The sequence below is a fragment of the Belonocnema kinseyi genome, chromosome 6, assembly GCF_010883055.1.
Source record: "Belonocnema kinseyi isolate 2016_QV_RU_SX_M_011 chromosome 6, B_treatae_v1, whole genome shotgun sequence".
NCBI lineage: Eukaryota > Metazoa > Arthropoda > Insecta > Hymenoptera > Cynipidae > Belonocnema > Belonocnema kinseyi.
Window position 1 is genome coordinate 132,226,826 of NC_046662.1, and position 25,502 is coordinate 132,252,327.

At 34.7% G+C, this 25,502-nt stretch overlaps 1 protein-coding gene across 7 annotated transcripts in view; it reads right to left on the reverse strand.

Annotated features, from left to right (window-relative positions):
* LOC117174717 (WD repeat-containing protein 91) overlaps positions 1–25,502 on the reverse strand; it is a 382,815-nt gene that overhangs the window by 251,770 nt on the left and 105,543 nt on the right. For all 7 annotated transcript variants that reach the window (XR_004467341.1, XR_004467344.1, XR_004467342.1 and 4 more), the window contains one exon: positions 1,833–1,948. Coding sequence is in view for 1 of the 7 variants with exons in the window: in XM_033364029.1 (XP_033219920.1) it covers positions 1,833–1,948 (116 nt within the window). In the remaining 6 variants the exon portion in view is untranslated. The remainder of the gene's footprint in view (positions 1–1,832; positions 1,949–25,502) is intronic.

Consider the following 25,502-nt stretch of genomic DNA (forward strand, 5'->3'; position numbering starts at 1 on the left):
GAAAGTTCTAAGCAATAATAAATTGGTTAAATAATCATGATTAGTAACTTTCATTAATTAATACCTTACTAAGTGAAAAGCAACAAAATGTTAAATATTTCAGAAAAAAAACTGCAACTATCTAGCATTAATATAAAAGAAAATAGTTATAAACAATAATAATTTGTTTAACCAACTATGTTTAATACATTGAATTACTTATTAACTCGCTTTTTGTGAAAAGTGGACAAAATGTTGAATATTCCAGAAAAGACCGCCAATTTATAGCATTATTCGAAGGCAACGTGATTAAAAATAATACTCAATTGATCAAAGAATTATGACTGTTAACTTGAAATAATGATTACATCACTCTAACTAAGAAATTGAAAATAAATTTACAAATTCGGGAAAAACCTACGACTTTCTAACTCTATTCTAAAATAAAATGACTATACTCAATAATAAATTGTTTAAACAATTTATATAAACATCTTATGATCTGATAAGAAAGCAGTATTTTATGTATTAAAAACAATCTGTATTTAAAAAACAGCACAAAATCATAATTAGAGCCAAAATCTCGCAAAGTCTAATTTTGCACTTACGGATTTTTTTGACACCCTATCAAACAGAATTATGGGGTGATATTTAAAAAATATGTTTTGATTCGTATTCTCCATTCACGCAATATTCAATATTCTGAATACAATTTATAAAGAAGTATTTTTTCTTATGGGATATACGTGTTTCATGGGGATTGCGGAAACATCAAATATCAATTTTAAAGCACTTTTTTGTGAATTCAAACAGATTTTCGGGCGATATGCATGAAGATTGAACAGGAAAATGTTCCAATGCACTTTTGAACTACCTTGGTATACATGATAGTATAATTCCCCTTTAGTGAAAGCACTCTCTTTTATTGATATACAATAAACCAAAGTTTTAGAAATGCTGTTGAAAGAAAGTCACTTGTTTGATAAGTGACATCTTGAGAACATAAATAATTATTTTAGGCTAAAACGTTGCACACTTATTAAGAGTGGCAAAAGGGATATTTTCTGACTTAATAATTATTTATTTTTTAAGTAAATGCAAATTTAAAAATGAGATTTTGGACGATGTTTATTGCTTTCTAAATAAACAGATAAATTAATCTTCACATAAGACCCGCTATTTTGTAGATATTTTTGACCCATGCCATTTTTTACTAAACTTTTTTCTGTCGGAAAAATCGGACCGTTGTCATAAATAAGCAAGCTAATTTCGCTTCCTTCAACGATTGTTCACATGCAGAGTGAGAACTCAGATCTTGACTCAAACATTAGGCTTTATCATACATGCTAGCACTTCAAGTGTCTGTAGTCAGATTTCAGGTATCATTTTTGCGACGAGTTTCTATAGGGCGCATGGGCTATAACATTTCATAAGTTCATGGACTATAATATGTCATAATTTTTCCTAGTATATTTTACAGGATACTGTTTTCGTGTAGAGCAGAAATCTAATTGGAAACGGAACATTATCACACGCCTTTGACGTGTCGAAAACATAAAGTAATGGCAACTGTAGCACACTTCTTTAATTTGTTTATAAAGTTCAAATGCCGAAAGTGTTTTAAATCGGAAACTTATGATCATCCATCGTTTAATTAGCATAAATTAGTTTTATTTATGGACTAACTATAAGTGCTGAACTAAGAAAACAACTGGAAAAAGGTTTAGAAAATTTTGAACAATATATCGTTTTCCAAGAATACGTAAGTAAGTTTTTTCTAGTAAAGCTTCGGGATCGGACAGAAACACATAAATAGAGATATAGGTTTAACTTTAAATAAGTTTTTGACTTACTTGGAAGATTGTAGCAATGCAATTGTGTAATGAGATTAGCATAGTATCTTGCCAATGACGACTAAAGTGTATGGAGTACGCAGGATTATCTTCAGGGTTTTTTACAAACGGTAATGCTGTAAGGTCAAAAAAATTGTTAAGATTGAAATAATGCTGTTATCAATAGAGATTATTAATGTTTAGGAATTTGGCAGAATGCATTATAAATAAAATGATTTACTGATAGATACTATATGATCTGCACGTTTTATGAAGTTCAGTTCTTCATTTAGTTCGTATAAAATTCCCTTCACGAGATACTATTTACTAAGATTAGCCATTACTTCAGGACAACTCACACAGTGTTTCTTACTTTAGCAAGGCCCCTCTAAAACCCCTCTACATTCCTGAAAATTCTAAGGTAAGAGAAATTACAGAATACGAAATTCATACCATGATAAAGCTTACTTTATTGCATACAATACAAGTAATCATTTGCTTGGCAGGTTGCTCCAAATATATGTCCCTGTTTTGCCTAGAATGCCTCGATTGCAATATTCGCCACCAATTATGCAATATTCGCCACCAAAGTATAGTTAACAAGTTCAGGCTCAACTACGCCACCTGAGCTGCGTGAGATATCCCATCTAATAATCGTTACTTCATCGACGAGGGTGAAGAAAAGCTAAAGATAAAAGTAAAAGCTAAAGATAAAAATCAAAGCTAAATTTAACCAACTCAAGTGCTTTCCGAAACAAGCCAGGAGTTTCCTAATTAGGAAAAACGCCCTGAAGGTTGCTATCACACGTGCCAACCCGAAGGCTAAAATTGCTATCCAACTTTCTGAAGAAAAGAGGGAAGTTGCAGTTGAGGCTCTGTATTCACCATTTGTTAAAAATTCACTCGATGAAATAATGACGCAAAGACCAGAGCTTGATAATGGCCAGGAGATCAAGGTTATCATCCCGAAGAGATGCTAAAACAGGCCAACCAATTGAAACTCTAATGAAGATATATCATGTCTTGTTTTCGACACATCATAATTCAGATTAAAATCATCATTATTTACATTGAATAGTTTAGTCTTCTTTTTGACAATAAATGTCATCATGTAACCGTTGATTAATTGATCAATTATTTTACGCAAATAGCGAAAATTCCTTTTTATTATTTTCCGAACAATTAAAGGTTTTGACATTCATTGCATCAATATGCAGTTTTCAATATAAAATTTAATTTCCTAAAACTGTCTCAATTATGTTAATATAAATTATTCTTTTACAGGTTTTTGATGGAAGTCGGGGTTTGAAGGAGGGGGGTGACAGAAACTCTTCTCCGCCGACTAATTAATACTAAAACATAAATAAATACCCACTTGTACGCTATAACCCAAAGCAAGGCGGCGAAGAGATATTTCTGGTCAAGAATCCGTCGATTACTGAATTGAAAATTTTGAAATGCGGAATATTGTCGAAAATTCGGTTTCCGAGTCAGCTTGTGATCAATTATTATTGTCAAACCAATAAATTATGTTGCCAATATACAACTATTACAAGGTCTGTAAGTACGAATTTTGTTGAAAAAATGTATTCCTGGAACCTTGTAAAATGCTCTGCGTACTTACTATGTGGTCTAGTGGTGGCAAAGTAATTACAAAAAAATGTTTGTATTACTTTGCAAACAAACTGATTAATACAATTTATAGATAGATTATGAGCGAGATACGATGTCTGTTGAAACAAAACTCAGACACTAGGTTCTTCCGCTCACTCCGCGAAATAAGGTTTTATTACAATCAGTTGTTTAATTTGAACGTACTCGTTGAGATATAGACAAAGTATTTATTCATTCTTTGGTTATTCCATAAACAAATTTAAACTATTCGCTAAAAAATAACCAAACTTTGAATTTTTCGATCAACATTTTTTGAATAATTGATAATTCTGGTGAATTTGCAAAGTATAATATCAAACATTCCCCGGAAAAACAATCTTAGCTGATTCCGTAAAAAATTAAGCCTATTCGTTGCGGAATAAACAAACTCTGAATTTGCTTATGAAAATTGTTTAAATGATGGAGAATACTTGGGAATTTGCGAAATATCATATTCAACAACCGGCTGGAAAACTTTTTTAGTAGATTCTGTTAAAAACTTAAGCCTATTCATTGAAAAATAGCCAAACTATGAACTTCTTTATGAAAATTGTTTGAATATTAATAATTCTTAGTCATTTGCGAAAAATTATGAAAAAATCGAAGACATTCTTAGTAGATTCCGTAAAAAAATTAACCCTAGTCATTGAAAAATTGTCAAACCCTAAATTAGTTGATGAAAATTATATAAATAATTCATCATTGTTATAAATTTGCAAAATATTACAAAGATATTCTTAATTAAGCCTTTGAAAAATTCAGCCTATTCGTAGAAAAATAGTCAAACTCTGAATTTGTTAATAAAAATTGGTTAACGAATTAATTGTTATGATAAATTTGCAAAATATTGTAGGAAACAGTTATTGGAAAAACATTCTTTCTTGATTCCGTTAAAAAAATTAAGCCCATTCATTAAAAAATTGCCAAATTTGTAATATGTTTATGAGAATTGTTTAAATCATTAAGAATTTTAAACAATTTGCAAAGCACTATAGAGAAGGATCTCGCCAAGATGTTCATACTTAATTTTATAAAAATTCAATCTATTCATTAAAAAATAGACCAACTCTGAATTCATTTATGAAAATTTAGGTAAATAATAAATAAACCTATTGAATTTGCGAAGCGCCATAGAAAGGAATTGTCGCAAAGATATTCTTAATTAATTCTTTAATAAATTCTGCCTATACGTTAAAAAATAGTCAAACTCTGAATTTTTTTATGAAAATTGTTTGAAGAATTAGTAATTATGATAAGTTTGCAAAATATTTTAGGAAACAGTTATTGGAAAAACATTATATGCTGAATCTGTAAACAAGTTGAGCATATTCATTAAAAAAACCCAAACTCTCAACTTTTGTAATGAAAATTTGATATGCATTTTCAATATGTAAAAAGAAAGAGCTGAGAATTCCCAACCATCGAAATTATCACTTTAAATTTGTCATAAGTGGTAGTATCTACGAACTTTAATTCTCAACTCCCACCTCGACGAGCCTTGTTTTTCTCCACCATCTGATTATTCACAACCGTAACATTTTCTTATGTTAAACTTGCCTCCCAGTTCATTCCGATTGGTTCGCACCCCCCTAAGCACCGCGCACCAATCACAAACAGAGAAACTTACAGGCTGGTCGCGCTTTACGAGCAGCTAATATAGAGATTAATATTAACGTTTATTACCTAAACACTGTTTTACCATTGATAAATAATATTGGGGTTAATAATATTTATATTACCGATAAGGAATCACGCTATATTAAGGATATATATGTTGACTATTTAAATTATATTAATATTGATAGTGCTAGGGTGACTAGCACAACTACAGAAATTAGAGGCTCAAGCCATACGAATTCAGAATTGGTTCGTGCGCCCACACATCCAATAAATTCGTTTAACTCCTATCAATTCATGTTAATTGTAACGTTTTAGATTTCAATGCCATATTTGATTAGGAAGATTATTAATAATATTATTAGGTAATGTAATATCATTGCGGTAGTGTTGTATTATTACAATATTTAATAATGAATAAAGTTATTATTATATTGTTATAATATCGTTATAAATATTATTACTATACAGTAATTATGCCTATAATGTACTTTTATATAATACAGGGTTATATCACTAAAGTATTATCATAATAAACAAATATTGTTATAACAGCTAAATATTATTTTAATACTGTACATATTTTTATAACATTGTAATTATTATTATGGTTAAATGTCATTATATGCATGATATAATACAGTTATATAATATGAGGATATATTGTCATGATATTATCATAATGGAAAAATATTGTTGTAAGATTGTAATTATTATTGTGGTATAGGGTTATAATATGAATAATATATAATTATATAATATAATTCTATATTGTTACGTTATTATTGTAATGAATATTATTAGTCTTGTAACTTATAGTACAATATTATCATATAATTTATATAATATAATTATTGCTAAAATAGGCGCACGTTATAGCGAATCACGTACTTCGTGAGAACAACGGGCCAATCTCGATGAGCCTCGTCCTAATTGACCCATCAACGCAGAATGGGGGAATCGGCGACGAGACTCCCTTTACTCGACTTCCACGCCGCGTGGGAGAGACTGCTTGGGCAGCGAAGTGAGAGGGCCTGCGCGCAGTCACATAAAACGAGGCGTTTCATCCACCTTAACTCACTCTGCCTCTCGACTAGCTCGAGTAAGCACGAACTTCTCTCTCTCTCTCTCTCTCTCTCTCTCTAAGTGAAGCCCAAGGAGAGAGATATAATAAACAAGTTTTTTTTTCTTAAATCTCCGTTGTCATTATGGACTTCTCTTCCTACGGGAGTTTTAATCTGTTCTTTTCAGAACGAAAATTTATAACGTACGAATTTCTAGTTCATCCCTACACTTAGGACTCGTTCCTTCTCACTCAGGAACCGTCAGCCCTTCTATCCGGGTCATCCCAGGCGATACTGCCTAGGGAAGAGTTGACTATTCATTTAAACTTAGAATTTCGAATCCCTTCTAGAGGTCTCACCGGGTCGTCTGAAAAGATAGTTGTCTAGTGATCTCTCTGGATGGGACGAAACTTTAAAAAGAGAAGGGCGTGGTGCAAGTGGACAGGAAGTCCATCCCCGGCTCGTCGACGGCGGGTGCCGGTCGAAGCCGTCAAAGACTATCGGCAGGAGCCGGTAGTCTTCATTCCGAACGGTTGACAGGGGACGACGGCGTAAGACACCACCAGCGAAAGATTACCTCTCGGTCTGGACTAACCAGGAAATTATAATTGGCGGTCCAACTTAGGGGCTCAACAACACTCCGAAGCAATCTCATCCAACGACCTTCGAAATATTGCACGATGCATGGTACTTCGGACACTGCCTACAAAAAGGAAGACCAATGTCGAACACACCATCTCTACGCGGCAGACCACCACCACTTCCGGAAGTAAAATACAAAATCCGGTGACGCTCGGCAACCAAAAGCAGCAGCCCATAACACCGGACGACTACAACAAGAGTCAACTACAACTACAACAATAGAAGACACCGCAGAACCCTCAGCAGTCAGCAGCATAGGTCAACAACCAGACAGCGACATATGAAGCGAATAATCTTCTGGGCTTCACAGCTTCAGGCGCAACTGTCAGCAATATCATCGCCTTACAGTACGAGGGTAGTGCAATCTTACAATCTTTAACTATGAACCCAAACAACATGGCTTTAGCCAACTCACCACCAGGATCGGAAAGTTTACGCCGGCAGCGACCTCAGAACTTGTCGCCAACACTCGACCGATGGCACAGTTCCATGCCTTTATCCCTGAGAAAGAATGACTTTGCAGCAACTAATCAGCAGCCTCTAAAACCACCTATTTGTCAGCCAACAACGGAACAGATCCAAAAAAGATCGACGTCTCATGAGAGACAGGCTGAAACTACCATCGCACCGTAGTATGTGGCAACACTCGCCATTCCCATGATACAGCCAGGGCAGGCGGATTGGATAATTATAATTCAGGCCATCCGAGCCTCACCATTAGACCTGCTAACTTCGCTGGACACGACCACGAGAGTCCCGATGCTTTCCTCCGCGAATGCCAGCTTATATTCACAAAAACCAGCATAAAAGAACCTCAATGGACACGTATAGCCGGAAAAGCATTACGCTGTCTAGCTTCAAAATAATGGGAGGTTTTTAAATCTCTATCACTTACCTGAAAAAAGTTCAGAGAAGTTTTAAGACAAAAATACGCCAATAACACCACATTAATGCATCTGAAGGGCCAATTATATTCCCGCAAACAAACGGACATGAAACCCGTAAACGTTTTCTTGCAGCAGAAATATTTATTGGCACTCCGTTTCCTACCACACCCGCAGGGGGTCTTATTGTGCGGATACTTTTGGAATCCCTACGGCCGTTAATACAACGGGTGATTCGAGCTGCCCAAAAAGTCCGAAATCTTGGTCAATAAAACGGCCCCTGTTGAAGCATACGAACTGCCACTGACTCGGAGGCTACTACTTTACAATTACTGTCCGAATTACCAGCCATCCTTTCCGTACGCCTCGGAAATAAGAAAGTCATCACCTACGTGGATTCATGGTCTTCCGACACCTTCATCCACGCGAAGATATTGAGTAAAGAGCTACTGCGAAGACTCCTTATGCCGCCGATAGGCTCCATCCAACTGTCACCTGAGATTAGCGGAGCAACCTAACCGGGCATTTTCCTCATCAGCCCACAGCTATTAGATAAGTCGTCTTATGAATGCCATGGTTCGAGCAACACCCAGTAGTATACGACCAGTGCCTCAGTTGCCTCAGTTGTTCCCATAAATATAAAGAAGGGTTCTTAAGCATAGTCTTACTGCATGTCATTATCTTCCACCAGGGGGGACCCCTTCAGCAGACCATAGATATTCAGCACGAGATTCATTTCTCCGATGCCACTCCATTCTGGCAACCACCTAGACGCTACTCGGAAGAAAAACGCAACTGGCTCGACTTAGAGGTCCGAAACATGCTCGCTGACGCGATGATCGAATCCACCACCTCACCATATAGCTCGGCCATCGTGATGGCTGGAAAAAAGGACGACGACTATCGGTTTTGTGTGGATTGCCGAAAAATCAATAAACACAGGGTAGACAAGAAGTTCGGAACTACACAGACTTCACAATGCCCACTGGAGGACAGTAACAGTTTAGGGTAATACCCTTCGGTTTAAAGAGCGCACACGCCACTTTCCAAACTTTGCTGCGATATGTACTTGCGGATCATTGAGGACAGATCGCCATCGCATACCTGGGCGGCATCATAGTGTATTCAGACGACTTGGAACAGCACCGTCTCCACCTGTCCGTTGTGTTCGAGAGGCTCCAAATCTACAGTCTAACGTGATCAACCCAGGAGTGTCAACTGGTAAAGACCAGCCTATCTTATGTGGGACATGTTGTCCCCTCTGAAGGAAATCTGCCTCAATCTAAACACCTGTAGGCCATACTGGACGCGGAAACCGCCTCGTACCGAAAAGGGCTAAGATCACTCCTTGGGACCATGAACTGACTCCATGAGTATATTCCTTATTATGAGGAGACTATTGCCCCTATCACAGACTTACTGTCCCCTAAACGTCCGTACAAAATAGATGGTCGAAGCTACGACGGCCTTGGAGGCTGCTATGGTGGTTCATGCAACGAGAGGCCAAGGGACGCCGTAGAATCATCGCCTACGCCAGCGCGATATTCTCAACAACAAAAACTGCCTAACATTGGAAGAAGCAGGAATATCTCGCTGTGATCTGGGGTATCACACAATATCGGCCTCACCTGGGGAATCAACCTTTCGTTTTACGCACCGACAATAAGACCCTTACCTGGCTAGACCAAAAGAAGGACACCCGAGACAAATTGACTAGATGGCTTGTATTTCTCAGCCGATAAACCTTTACCATCGAACATTGCCCAAGCAAAGACAATGAGCTGCCGGATGCCCTATTACGCCACCCAGTCTCTGATGTACCATCACCTGGAGAACCCGACCGCTGGATACGGTTGGACTATCAACCACAAGACACTACGAAGGAGAGCCCCTTCTTTATTAAAACCTGGACCAGCACGGATTTTGGAGGCAAGAAATCATATAGGAATATAATGATGCACCACTTTTCGATCAACCAGGAGCGGAAGAAACCATCAGAGCCATCAGTGAACATTTTACTTGGCCCAGAATGAGGCGAGAAATCAGACGTTATGTGGCTTGCTGCCCCCTATGCGTGTGTTGTAAGCCTGTACGTGCCAAGTATCCAGACCACCAACGGCCTCGCACCGCACGCACCGCTTGGGAAGCAGTCGCAATCGACCTAATAAGCCCCTACCCACGCTCCAGTAAAGGATGCACGTTTATTCTTGTGGTCACATACATGTTCTCCAGGTGGGTGGAGGCATTTCCAATGTGATTATCCACTGCGTCAAAAATTATGAAGATACTGGAGGGAGAGATCTTTGCATGCGGAGGGTATCCACGTCGATTATTGAGCGACAACGATACAGAATTCACTGGAGACGTAATCAGGAGATAAAAAAGGGTATGCGACTCCAATTAGGACCCCGGACGCAACGCACCTGAAATCCATACCTGCCGGATATATTATTTGGACTTCGTCGACGTCGGAACACAGTAACTGATGAAACGCCCGGTTATCTCCTCCTGGGAAAGATCATTCTCCTACCCGGAAAATGGCAGGTTGAAACCCAGGAATCTTCACATATAGGTCAGAACCCAGCCGAAAGTCGCCAACAGAGAGAGAACGAGCTCTTCAACATCAACGCATCTACCAAACGAAGTACTGTGCCAAACCATCCGCACCCCGCTACGCCGTTGGAGATTGGGTGGTTACAACAAATCACCATCTCTTAAATAAAGCCGCAGGTTATAATGCCGCTCTCGACCACCGTCGATTAGGATCGTACCAGATCATGCAGCAGGTGACCGGAGACGTTTACCAGATTCGGAAGGACGGTCATTAGCAGAAGGACAACGGGAAGTATTTCTGGTGCGCACCGCAACAGGCCAGCTTCCAAAAAAGACTTCAGTGACCGAAGAATCATTTCCCACTGAGGACGCGTCCTCAAGTTCAGATGCGGAATATGATCTCCAATCGGAACCGGCCATGATGGCGAACAGTCGTACTCATCAAAGGTTCCTTTTGAAATACAACCTGCCAACTATAACATTCTTGTTCTAGCCCTCGATGCCCCTAAAAATAATATTTATAAAAAGGATTTAAATGATTTATTTAATCTCAGTAATAAAATAATTGCAGCAGGTGATTTAAATTTCAAACATATCAACTGGAAGTGTTATTCCAAAAATAAGAATGGAATCACAATTCATGACTTTACTGATCAAAACCCTTGCAACCTAGTTTATCCTCATAACTTCACTCTATACACCTACAACTTAAAAGCTCGACCTAGTATACTTGATTTAGCCATTTTAAGAAATATTAATAACCCGGATACTATAGAAGCACTCAACGAAATTGATTCAGATACTAAAACTTTTCTAATGTTAATAGATGACAAACAAATAGTATTATATATATAGTAGTACATTATATACGGATTGTATATAATTGATTGTATATATGGATTGCAAATAAGTACTGTAGTATCGTAAATTAATCAGATTGACACATAATGACACATAAATAAAATTGCGAATATTAATACCTAGTCTCACAGTTAGGGCACAGCTGGAGTAACATGAAATTATTGCAAATAGTAGTTCGTAAGTGAGTGTATAAGTTAAATTATCGCATAAGACATTAAACAGGTTTTTATTATATTTTTCCTGCGAACACATACACATAACTAGATTAAAGAAAACTCAAGTATTATTACAAAATTAAATTCAAAATTAATTTAGGGTAAAATCGATTAAGATAGAGACCAAATATGTATTTAAAATGTTAAAAATAAATGTATTTCAACAAAATTTTTATAAACAATAAAAAGTATTTTGAACTTGAACTTGAACCGTAACTCTCTCTGAGCCCAGTCCAGGGAGAAAGATATAATAAAGAAGTATTTTTTTAAAACCTCCGTCTTGATTGTTGACTTCTCTTCCTATGGGAATTTCAAGCCGTTCTTATCAGAACGAAACTTTCTAACGTACGAATTTCTGGTTCATCCCTACACTTGAGAATCGTTCCTACTCACTCAGGAAACGTCGGCCCTTCTATCCGGGTGGTCCCATCCGATACTATCTAGGGAAGAGTTGACTGTTCATTGAAACTTACAATTTCAAATCCCTTCTGGATGTCTCACCGAGTCGTCTACAAAGATAGTTGCCTAGTGATCTCTCTGGATGGGACGAAGATATAAGAAGAGAAGGGCGTGGCGCAAGTGGACGGGACGACCATCCCCGGCTAGAAGCCGACGGGTGCCAGTCGAAGCCGTCAACGACTATCGTCAGGGGCCGGTATTCGTCATTGCGAACGGTCGGCAGGGGCCGACGGCGCAGGACCCCACCAGCGGAAGATTACCTCTCGTACACGACTTCATTGAAAGATAGATAAACTGTGAATTTGTTTATGAAAACCGTTTAAACAATTATTAATACTTGTAATATTGTAAATTATCATATCAAGCAGTCATCGAACGAACATTCTTAGTAAATTCCATTATAAACAATTATGCCTATTCTTTGAAAAATAGCCAAACTTTAAATTTGTTTGGAAAATTGTTAAAGTTTTGCATAATTCTTAAGAAATTTGCAAAGCACCATAGAAAAGAATCTCACAAAGATATTTTTAGTTAATACTTTTAAAAACCTGAGATCAATTGTTTCAAAATAGATAAATCTTGAATTTGTTTGTGAAAATCGTCGTAAAGTATCATATCAAATAGTCACCAATATAAAATTCTTAGTTGATTCTATTAAAGAAATTATGCTTAATGTTGAAAATATCCAAAACCTAAATTTCTTTACAAAAATTGCTTAAATAAATCATAATTCTAGGGAATTGTCAAAGCACTATAGAACAAATTCATCGAAAAGGCATTCTTAGTTAATTCTGTAAAAAATTGAGCCTATTTGTTGAAAAAAATGGATTATTACAAATATTTTAGATGATTCCTTGAAAAAATGAGCCTATGCGTTGATCAATAGCTAAACTATGACTTTATTTCATAAAGTTTAACAAAAATTTCCAAATGGCATGCAGTTTCAATTAATGCTAATAAAACTTTTATTTAATTTACATTTTATATGACATTCGATGAAAATAATCTTTTATAATATTGAATGCTAATTTAAGCATAAGGGGTGAAATAAATAATTCAATTAATTTGTAATGGACCTAAACGTTTCGGCGCACAATGGTGGCCCTCGTCAGTGGTTAATTTTTATTCTGTAAAAGAAATTTAGAACAAATTATTGATCAGGGATGCAATGTACGAATGTAGCTTAAATAAGGAAATGATTTCAAATTTGGTTTAGCACAGTCTTAAATGTATTTGGTAATGTTTAAACCAAATTACAAATGTGTTCTGCGGCAGCACGCATTTTTAAAAAAATGCAGTAATTTCCAGCTTTGTGGATTTTTTATAATAATGCAAAATAACAACAAAAATCATATTTTTTTAGTTTTTCACTCAAAATAAGTTTAAATGTTCCATAAAGTTAATGAATAAAATATCTTGTCATTCAACAGAATGAAAATACACTAAATAAAATATGCGAATATTTTTACATTGTAATATACACATTTTGGTCCAAAGCAGCTGACAAAAATATTCTTTCGCGAAAATTTTCTTCATAATACATTAAAGCTATCAAAAAATCAGAATTTTGCAAAAACGAATACATTTTTACCTACACCAGGGCTCACCAGAAGTCAGTCTTTGGTTGCAAAGACTGACATTGTCAGTCCCCGTCCAGAAATTTCCAGATCTTTTCCCGGTTAACGATCAGATCCGGATTGGTCTGACATGATCTGGCACGTTTTGGGCTAATTTGCGTGGCCCGGAGTCGTGTCAGACCGGTTTGGTGAGGTTTCCTATTGCAATGCCACCTAGTTTTTAAGGAAATTGCGAATGGCCGTGTAGTTACTTTGAACGAATTAACATATACTTTTACTTATTTTTACAATCTGTTTCTGTTGAACTTAACGCAGAATTGATAAGTACTTTTAATTATAAGAAATAATTAATTATAAGACGGATAAACACAGGCCTTAAAATATCTTAAGACGGTCCTGAATCGGGGTTTTCCCCATCCCAAATTTCTGACCTGAACTCTCGAACTCAGTTCTTGAACTGACACGTAGTGCAATAGTTGAATCGCCGCTGTGTTCCAGTGTTAAAAATTATCTTTTTGTATAAAATTATTCCGGTTTATATTATATCAGGTTCGGCCCCGATCGGGGCATGCGTTTCATGACGGATCTGGCAACGGTCAGATTCCCCGATCTAGGCCCGATTTGGCCTGATCCGTCCCCGCCCAAGGCCACGGCAAAATTTCTGCACGGGTCTAGGAATTAGGTCAAACGGTCCCTGATAAATCTTGGTTGGCTGTTTCCTAGTCCATCCCAAAAATATAATATGAAAATAAGTATAATCGTTTAATTTAATAATATTCATATATTTCACACAATTACAACAATATATAATAAAATGTTTTGGTGATATTGTTCAAATTTCTTTAATGAATATTTATTGAAATAAGCTATACTATGACTATGTTGTCTATTAAAATTTAGCGAGTAGAGAGTAGTTAAAAAATTAATAAGAAAAAATTAATATAATTCTTATAAGGTTTAAGAACAGAGCAATTAGCATATTTTATTGCAAGTTTTATAATAATAATTGATAATATTCAATTTTTAAATTCAAATTTTTTTGACTGAGCTTCGAATGTCAAACTTTTTGGAACATTTTTCGAATAAAAAATTTCCCATTTAAAATTAGTTTGTATTTTGAACGTTTCTTTACAATAATTCGATTTTGAATTTTAAAAATGGAAATATTTTTGATTTTGAACTGTGAAAATGAAGGTGAATTTATTTTTTAATATTAGAAAATTTCCCATCATAAATTTTCACGTTAAATCATCATTTTTTATTTAATAAAAGTTTAGATTTGACTAATTTTAAAAAGCTTTAATTTGAAATATTCAATTTATTTTTCAATTGCAACTCCTCTGTAATGGACTTGCTTAAACTCCAAATATTCTATATTTAAACATTTTTGCATAAAAGCTTTGAATTTTGAAAGCTTCTATGAAACAATACAGAAGCGCTAACGTCATAGTAGCTCCAATCTGCTTTTCATTTACACGAGTTATAATTTTTTAATATAACTAATAAAAAATCATTTCCAGAAATTTAGATAAATAATTTTTAATCCTTAATTAAAGTTTGTACAAAATAAACGAGAACGAAGAAAATGAAGAAACGGATCTTTGCGGTCGTCATTTTTTATATTCTTTATGATTTTTTTTTTAAATTTTCCAAATTTTTCCTTCTTTTTAAAACTTTAATTTTAGGTTTAATTTTCAGGCCAATTTGTTTCACTTTATAAATTAAAAATGAAATTTATTGTAAATTCGCGTACAAAAATTCAGATCCCCCGGTGTAAACGACTGCGAGACGTAATTTACATTTACCGCAACCCTAAGCTCGATTCCTGGAAAACGAAAGAAAACATGACAGAAAAGCTTCCTACTAGTCTTACAATTGTCGTGTTAGTCAGCACCTACTTGAAGTGGAGAGCCCTGACCCACACCTTCGCTCCAATATCGATTAACTAAATTACAATTTTTTCTGAAATTTACTGAAATTGAATAAAAGATTGAAAAGAGCTTTCTGACGATCTGTGAAAAAATCTGGATCTGAATTAATTAGTCTTACCCCTCAAAATGCACCGAAGAATCATACGTGCTCATATTTTTGCCCAAAATTAAATTTTTTACGTCAAAAAAAATGTGCAGTACTGCTCTGATTTTTTAAATTAGTAGAGCATTCGGAGGTCGATAACATATCGATGGGCTGTACAAGTTGAGTACCGTTCAGCGCTTGACGAACACAAACACCGTTCGACGCTACTAGCGAATTGTAGCAGGGATCAAAATTCCTTAAAGAAGAGTAGCACCACTCCTCGAGCGCTCGCGAATCTGAGAACTAATCGCGGGTGCTCACGAAGAAAATCACGACTCGTAGAGCGCTGACGAAAACTAACACCACTCGCAAAGCGATGGTGAAGCGTAACACCACTCCCAAAAACCTGACGAAATGTAGCACGACAAGTCAAGCGCTGATGAAGAGTACTATTACTCGCTGTTGCTTATAAAATTAATTAATTTGAATTCATGCAATAAAGTAGTGTCAAAGTCTATTATCAATACCAATAATTTTAAATATCAGTCCGTATGTGATTTAAAAACTTCGTCAATTTGAGGAGTATTTGATATGAATAACAAAACATTAAAAGGTATTATTTGAACGTCTTGTTGCAGCAAAATTAAATTTGATGTTAAATTTAGTTTCTGACATACATCTTAAAGATATATTTTTTTCTTACAAAATTTGAATTCCATTAATTTACAGATAAACAACTCGTAAATGATTTTTAAAGATTTTAGATATCAATATAGAAGTATGTTTTAAGCACTCAGAAATCTATTTATGATGTTTTTAGAACAAGGATGTGTATGTGTCGTAAAAATACGGCATGATAGACTGGATGTATTTTAAAGTTATAGGGCTTATTTTTTTCGTGTTTGAGTATCAAAGAAATTTACAGTAGAAGTCCGATAACTTGCCACCTGATAAGTGTATACTCCCCTTAAAACGTCATCGCACTTAGGGCACACTGGCTAATTGTGGTTCTCCCAATACGTGTGCCATTTTGCTCACGATTTGCGCCCATTATTTACGCATGCGCGCACCTAATATCATGCTAATAGAGGAGGCATCCGATAAGTCTGAAATTCCTGGAATTTTACGCCCATACAGCCCCGAAGTTGGAAGGTTATCGAACTTGTACTGTATGTGGTTTTTGTTTTGATTGGCCCTTATTTATGGCTCAATTAATGTTTTTTCTTTTTTCTTCTCGTATGACCAGAATCGATCACACGAGGAGAAACCCATCTTCTCGCGCAGCCTGTCGAAATGCACTATTCAGATGATGCGTTAGGAGTGGCTTGCCTTTACATGCTATGCTATGCGCACACCGCCCAAACTCCCATTGAAGACAGATCTTGAATTCGCACCGATAGTGCCGGAAAAGAGAGAACAATAGAAGGAGTATGGACACGCGATACAGTAAATCTGCGCGAGGAGCCGCGATGGATCAGTTAGTTGAGGCGCATTAACTGGCTCAAAGAAAGCAGGCTCAAGCCGTAGACCGGGGTTCGAGTCTCGGCGTCACCAACCAGAAATTTTTACCTGCAGGATTGTCGGCAACAGACGATTCAGGAAAACGCAAAAGTGGAAGCAAAAGTAAAGATTTAGTGTTGTGAGCAAAATGTCAATAAAAAACTAAAATCATGAATTATAAAATGGCAATGTAACCTAGCAGCTGGGGAGCTTTTACAAAGGATATCACAGTTTTTCTTTTGCGAATTTTCGACCCCCCCCCCCTCCTGTTATATTTTGACAATGGGAATCTGTGAAATTGTGACAGACTGCCAAAAATCGGATACCCTCCCCCCCCCTTAAACGGTGACATTCTTTATGGAAGCTCCACTGAACGACAATAAAAAAGTCCACAATTTTTATTAAAACTACGCGAGAATTTTGGTCGGATCCGACAACAATCTGGGATACGTACATACTGTGTGCATTCGCAACACACGCATAGTTGTGCATTGTATTAATAGAATTGAGGCAATGAAAATGACAACTAGGTATAGCCCAATTGAAGTTGGCCTCTAAATCATGTTCTTCTCAATTGTTAGTGATGGCCGTTTCCAAGTGGTATTTACCTATATGTCATTCTCATTGCCTCAATTATTCACGCTTGTAAAATTGTTGTCTTTGAAGAAAGAGTGAAGCCATGAGTGAGGATGACGAACTGGATAAGTATATGTGAAAATGCAATGGTTAGATTAACAATAATAATATACAGAGTTGTATAATTCGTATCATTATATAACTCGTGAAGATACCTAACAAACATTTTCGTTTCAACCAAACATAACCTATGTTACTTTATTAATAAGAATCACTGTTATTAACCACTTTCCAATCGATAACTGGATCCATTTCAAAAGTCCCAAACTTTCGACATCAATCCCGATAATTGCTTACTAGTTTCAATCACAATGGTGTTGTATGAACTTCGTGATTTTTCACTCATATTTTTCTGTATTTTTAGTTTTATTTTTCCCAACAGGACCAACAAATATAACCAAACTTTATGACTCTAATATTGAGATTTACAATGATATTACTTTATTAGGTGAGTATACAAATATAAAAATCAGAAAATAAAAATAAAATAATGTTCTATTATCATTTTATCTAATTAAAAAATGTGTTGTTAGAGCTTACAGCTACTCGCTCAACATCAAGTGATATTGCAATTAAACGCAGTGCCTGCAACAGTCAATACAGATAGTTCGTTGGAGGTTTCATAAATTATTTCCGAGTTTGTAGACGAAAGCTACAGCGCCGTAGAAATTAATAACTCGGAAAATTGCAAATATTTTTAGGAGAGAGAATTTTTTATTACCAATTATTGGTACTATGTTCATTAAGAGTCAATTATATGTTTTTATTTTCCTCTCTTGTTAGAAGTCGTTCAACATTTCACTAATGAGACTGAAACCATATTGGTTAATAATTCGAACAAGAAAAAAATCCTTAGAAAAATAGCAAAAAGGCAACAACCACAACCATCGTCCCAAAACCCGAAAAAGGCTTTGTCAAGAAAAAAAGTCAGGAACTCTAAAGGGTCCATGGATAATGTAGCGAAAAAAGCACGAGCACAGGGAGCAAAGGAAGTTGGCCTCGAGTAATAAAGTCTGGATGTTTAGCAAAATGTCAAAAAGCTTGTTTCAATAATATCGCTAACGATAATCGGCAATTAGCTTTCGACCAGTATCATGCATTGGCAGATAAGAAAAAGCAATGGTAGTGTATTAATAACTGGATAATACTAAGAAAGTCATCTCACTCGAGTGATGTAGAAGCTAGCATGACAAAGAGGACTTCAGACGTTGTTCAATACGACTTCAGGTTGCCATCATCAGATACTTTCGTAACAGCATGCAGGACCATGTTGCTCAATATTTTAGGTAGTAACTTAAATGTTTATTTAAGTTGTAGTTATTCAAAAGAGTATAAGTCTATTTTTATTTCAATAACAATAATTTTTTCAATGATTTGTTTTTAAATTTTGTTCGTTGCTACAGATTTTTAGAAGTTGGTCACACGCAATCTCCAGGTGATTCAATGCATGGATTTATAGAGAATCATGTTGTAGGTGCAGAAATATTCACCCAAAATGAGTGGACACGCCAGATAGTTGAAGCTAGCACGGGTGATTCTCCATCCATAAAATGAAATATGACTATTTTAAACATTCAAAGATAGTAAAAGTATTGAAGAAAAATGTGACAATTGCACAATTATGTTCACTTCAATTGAACGAAGCTTACAATGCGAGAATCCCTCTTACTCCAAAAAAAATGATGACCTAAAATCAATGTTGCACTAAAATCTAGTTCCAAATGAGTTTATCTCCGATTTTAAGGAAATCTTAAATGATTAACTGGATCATTTCTCATCGTAGCAACAACTTCGTTGTATTAAACGTTATAGTATTTTTAATAGCAATAGTATTAATAAATAAATCTAAATCATACAAGTTTTGTGTAAAATTTTTTATTAATTCTACTTGTTATTTACGAATGGTTTTTATATCGATAAAATTAAAAAGCTTTGATGGTTCTTACTCAAGTGAAAGCTCCGATTTTCTGGTTCTATTTCGAAAGGTAAACCATAAAAAATGTTCTTATACTCATTTTACCCTTTGTAAGTTATGCTAAGTTTTGCCAGCACTGTTTAAGTAATGTTACTCTTCGTCAGCGATGCATTAGTTGTGCTAGGCTTCGTCATCGTTCGCCGAGTGGTGTTACTTTTCGTTAGCGTTAAGCGAGTTGTGCTACGCTTCATCATCGCTCGCTGAGTGGTGTTACTTTTCGTTCACGTTAGCGAGTTGGGCTATGGTTCGTTACCGCTCGGCGAGTTGTGCTTCTTTTCGTCAGCAATCGGCGAGTACTGGTATTTTTTGCGAGGATTTATTAACGGTGCTAGTTTTCGTTAGCCGGCTTGAGCCGTGTTAAACTTAGTAAATCTTTTTGGACGGTGCTAGTCTTCTTACGGACCATCGATATGTTTTAGTCTTAATTTTTTGAGATGTGGTAGGTAGTTAAAAAAATTGAAGACCGAAATTTAGGTTTTTTTTTTATATTTGAATTTTCCCACCAAAACACGTGCACTGAAAAAAAGGATTACTGGTACCAAGTGAATTTTACTTGGCTGAAGTAAGTGACATTCCTGTTTATTTTCAAAGAAACATTTATTTGAGACAAATCAATACGATCTGTTGGTCGAAGCGAAATATTTCTTTGAATACAAGAAATATAAATTGAAGACAACAAATATAAATTTTACACCAAATGAATGACTCATTGTTCCAAATGAATGTGCCATGAATTGGAATGAATATTTTTTTGAGATAAAGAAATATGAAAGGAAAAAAATATATTTTAAGGTCAAGCAAATATTTTATAGGCTCAAAAAACTATTTCTCCACAGCAAAAGTCTGGATATTTGAAGCACAAAAATATATGTCTGATGAAAAGAATTCCTGAAAATAAAATCAAGAATCTAACGACGAAATTTGGACAACCACCACAAAATGTTTTCATTGGAATCTGAAAAAAGGAACACTTCTCTCCCCTCCCTTTCACCTAAAAAAGAAAAAAAGAAAATGATTCATCTTTACTTTGGACGAAAATAAAAAGGATGAAAGAAAAATAAGAAGGCAACCAACCAAATCCCCTTACTTCATACAGCATCCTTATCAAGGCAAAAAAATATATATAAAATAAAATAAAATGAATATAAAAATAAAATCAAATGAAAAAAAATAATAAATAAATAAAAAATAAAAAAATAAAATAAAATCAAAATAAAATCAAAATAAAATTTGTTGCCAGCAGGAACAGCACACCTGCCACGATGCTGTCTCACTGACAACTAAGAATCAAGTGAAAGTTTAAAAGGCAAACCAGTCCCAAACACACCTGATCTTGATGAACTTGAAACAGAAAAATTCGATGAAAAATACACCCCCAGCAGGAATTGAACTGGGGTCCATCGAATGTAAAGTCCACAGCCTTGACTACGACGCTAACGTAACATGAAAATTTTAAGGCGCAAAACCGCATTTAAACCTCACCATAAATGCCAAAGAAATATTTCTTCAAATCAAAAAAATGGATATTTAATTTAACAATATATTTCTTTAATCCAAAGAAGTATTCAATTGAAACAAATTACGCAAATTATTAAATTTTTGATTTAAAAATATGATTACTTCGTTGGAATAAATGTTCATTGGTTATGAATAATTTAATTCTAGCAATTAATTGAAATATTTTCTTCCACTGAAGAAATAAGAATTTACGTAAACAAAATACCTTGTTTATATAAATAAATGCTCCATTGCTATAAATGCATGAACCTTTTGTAACAAAAAAGAATATACTGTAATTCAATTAATATTATTTTGAATTAAATTATTATTTCTTTGATTTAAATAAACCTAAATTCTTGATTCAAGTATGGAAAAATTATTCATTCAAATGTGTCCCGAATCAGTTCAAAGAATCGAACTCTTTGAATCAAATATGTATTTCTTTGAAAGACAAATCACATTTCAACGAATCTAGACCTTTTGAATTAAGGAAACCATTTTCTTGAATGTAAGAAATATGTATTTCAATCAAGAAAATACAGCCAAAGAATTCATTTTTTTAGATCAAGAAAAGATATATGCCTGGTTTAAATAAAAATTATTTCTGTTAAAGAATATTTTCTTGATGCTAAGAAATAGGATTCTAGTAAATAAATTTACTTGCTGCTAAGAATGATTTTTTTCAGTGTGGAAATGGTATTGATACATTTAGTTTAAAATTATTTACCCAATTAACAATATATATTACAGCAACATTTCTACAACATTTCTAAAATATAAACAATATAGATATGCAATATTGAAGCAATATTGCCGTAATGTTATGTAAACTAAGTGACGTTCAATAGAGTATTTTCAGTTGTGACGTCACGCGCTCTGAGAGGTCATCGAGGGAATAACAGTGCCTGTATACCCCTATAGTTTGTATGTGTTGCCGGAGTTTTTTTTATTTTATTTTTTTATTTTTTCGAAATGCAGAGTGAGTATTTGACAAACTGTCAGTATTTACACTACAAAACAAGTATATGTATATAAAAGTTTGGAAGGTTATACATTTTATAAAGCTTCTTTTTTTGTGAAAGTGTAGTGCAAGCAGTGCAATTGTACTTTTCTGCTTCTGAGTAAGGTTATTCTGTTAACACATAGTATTTTTAGTTATACCTTATTATTTTCTAGGAGTATGAACATTAACATTAGGTATTATTAAGGTGAGATATGGCATTCGTTTCAATTTGCGTCATCAAATTCCATTGCTGATCTAAAATTCGATGGCAGTTTATTCAGATGTTGAGGTTACGGGTATATTATGAGCGAACTTTTTGTAAAATCGGTGGTGGTCGACTTCTTGGAAGAGAAGTCTTTAAACCCTGTTTATTATGCTTTAAATAAGTATTTAGCTGTAAATGCTGCCTGGAGGGATAAGGATTGAATAAATAAGTAGGACGTTTTAAAAGTAGTAGAAGTAGAAGTAGACGTTTTAAAATAATAATACCTTTTTTGCACGGTATTGATAAATTTTATAGGTCGATTGTCTACTCTATTTCATTTCAGAGCTTTTCTAAGTTGTTGTTGACTTTTGGTGATTGCTATTGTTTGTAGTGAGGGGTTTATTTATAATAAAAATTAAATAAACAACTTAAGCATTTGGAAATAATTTCAGTGTATAATAATTGGTTATCTTGTCACATTAAATATTTTCTCAAGTCACACGAGGTTGAAATATTGGTAGAACTATTGAGTATGTGTGGTCGCTTTACGTTACCCTACTCAATGTACTGCTAACCTTAATGAAGTCGTGATCATTGGACACGACACACTTTTTTAGAAAATTTGAATTTGATAATTAAATAAATCTACTCTCATGCAGAGAAGGACAACGTAATAGTGTTCAAGTGTTTTGTCGCTTTTTTATGTTATTTAAAGATCATCCTCGGATCAGCACAGACAAAAAAAAAACCGAAAATTTTGGACGATTTCATACGCGTGGAATTTTCGTTCTCTCCTCAGCAAGTACTTTTAACTCGCCCGCGCCTACCGTTATTTTGCGTTTTTGGTTAAGTTTGAAGTCGAACAATATTCGAAGAGCAGATAACAAAAAAACAACCACGACGAACCAAACAGATTCTTTAGTGATATTTTCGAGGGAAAGCGAACTTCGCGAATGAATTATCGTATTATTTTGATTTTAGAGGTAACCTCGGACATGAACGGTAGGGTAAGCACTAATTCCGATCGAAGAACACCTATAGGTGAAAAGTCGGTCGTATTTTTCCAAATTGGATTCTCTTAATCCCAATAGGTTTTCCTCCGCGGTACAGCTTCAAAAATTTGATGACTATTCAATTTCAGCTCTACTCACTTATTTCAAGTCCACGAACATTTAATTCTTCAGCTACGGTTGCATTCATTATAAAGAATTATAGATACAGAGAAACTAGAGGGAGGTCATGATCCTTACGCATTCCAATGATTTTGATTTCTCCCGAATGTTCATTATGGTATTTCGTTTTTACAAAATCAAGTGTACGATTTAGTGTACTTGGATCTTTATTTAAAATCAAATTTTCCCTTGATTTATTTCTTGTTTTTAAAACCGTAGCATCATCAACTTAATAAATTAGTAGCGCTAAAATGAACATCTAAATTTAAAGTATTAGTTCGCCGAGAAAGCCTATTTTTATTTTGTTACTGAGAAATTCTTTCTTTCCTCTAAAATATAATTTTAAGTTTCCTTTTTGATCCATAGTATTTTATTCTAAAAGCTTTTCCAAATATTTTCAATTTCTACTCTTCAATAATTTTACTTCGTGTTTTATTATGGTAAAGTGAATTAGGGTGAGTGTACGCAATAGCGCCTCAATATCATAGTCACGTGTGCGTGTGCGCATTTGTGTTCCCACGTGCGACTCGTACATGCTAGAGTCTTCGTGGATACAATCTTAATTCTATTAGTTTATTATTTTAATCCAGTACAATATCTATATTACCATCTATATATTTATATAACTACTTGAAATGTTAGATAATAAACATAGAATGTACCCAGCATATGTATTCTAATTCGGCACGCAAGGTTGGATTCTGTGAAATAGTTCGAGCTTCTTTGTGAATTTAGCCTCTTAGAGGGATTCAAATTCAATAAAACAGAAAGAACTTTTTCAAAATGTTCTGAATAGTATATTGCTGCACTTACAAAGGGACCTTTAGGTCTGCTTTTTGTTTTTGTTCAAATTGATACTCTTTTTAATGAAAGGTACATAAGAGAGGTTTTCTCAGAAAAATCAAGAAGGCGCAATTTATACCCGTTTTGGAGAAAAATGCATTGTAATAATTGCAAACGGATGGTCATCAACCCGATGAAAAAGTATTCCGAAGCATCCGTATCTTCCTGGTAGAGCGCTTGGCTGATAGCCGCAAGGTTAAGACTTCGATTATCGCTATGCGTAATTTGTTTTTTTTTATTTCTGATAAAAATGCTTGTATATTCTATTTTCGATTAAGATTTAATATAATTCTGCTATTTACTGATTATTCATACCTTATTTTTAATAAAAACTTCGTTTATCGTATTTTCATCATCACTCGTTTGGACGGTTGTGCATTTTATTACAATTCTTGATACTTCAATAGTTTCTAGGATTTATATTTTTAAATTGAAGTAGGAACAAAGTGTTTCAAATGAAAATTTCAATAATAAAGACGAAATACTAGGGGATGCAATGACTCATTTCACAAATATTTACTAACAGGAATCAGAAGTGTATTTTCACGTGTTAAAGATAACTGTCTATTATTTATGTGTTTTTATAGTTTGCGGAAAACAATTCAATTTTGTATTTATTGCTAAAACTTCTGTTTGCAACACTTTTTTCCTTCTTTAATTTAAAAAAGTAAATACTAAAAACTTATGCAGAAGAAAGAATTTTAACAAAATACACAATTGTCCAAACGAGTGATAATAAAATTACAATAAGAGTTTTCATTGGAGATAAGGAATAAAAAATCATCGAATAGCATAATTATATTGAATGTATTTCAAAAATTTAATAAATAAGAATTTTGATCAATACAAAAAAAACTAAAAAAAGTACCGATAGCGAGAATTGAACGCGCAACCTTGCGGCTATTATCCAAGCGCTCTAGCAGGGAGCTACGGATGCTTCGAAATAATCTTGCACTGACTCGATAACCATCTGTTCGCAATTTTAAAAATACATTTTTGTCGAAAATGGGTCAAAATGGCGTCTTCTTGATTTCTGTCAGAAGACCTGTGATATGTGCTTACATTGAGGAGAGGATCAATTTAAACAAAAAAAAGCAGGCCTAAAGGTCCGCTTGTTATCTACGTAAAATTTTGTTGCAAATTTCATTTAAAATCCGATCGTACTATTGGCAGAATACGTTTTTCTTACTGTCAATTCTTCAGGAAAGTCTTCCGAAATTTACCACCAAAAAGAACATCAGCAAGAAGCCCATCCGAGAACAATTCACCGCTTGTACGCTATTCTCCCAGAACCGCAAGGAAGAAAAGAAAAAGTA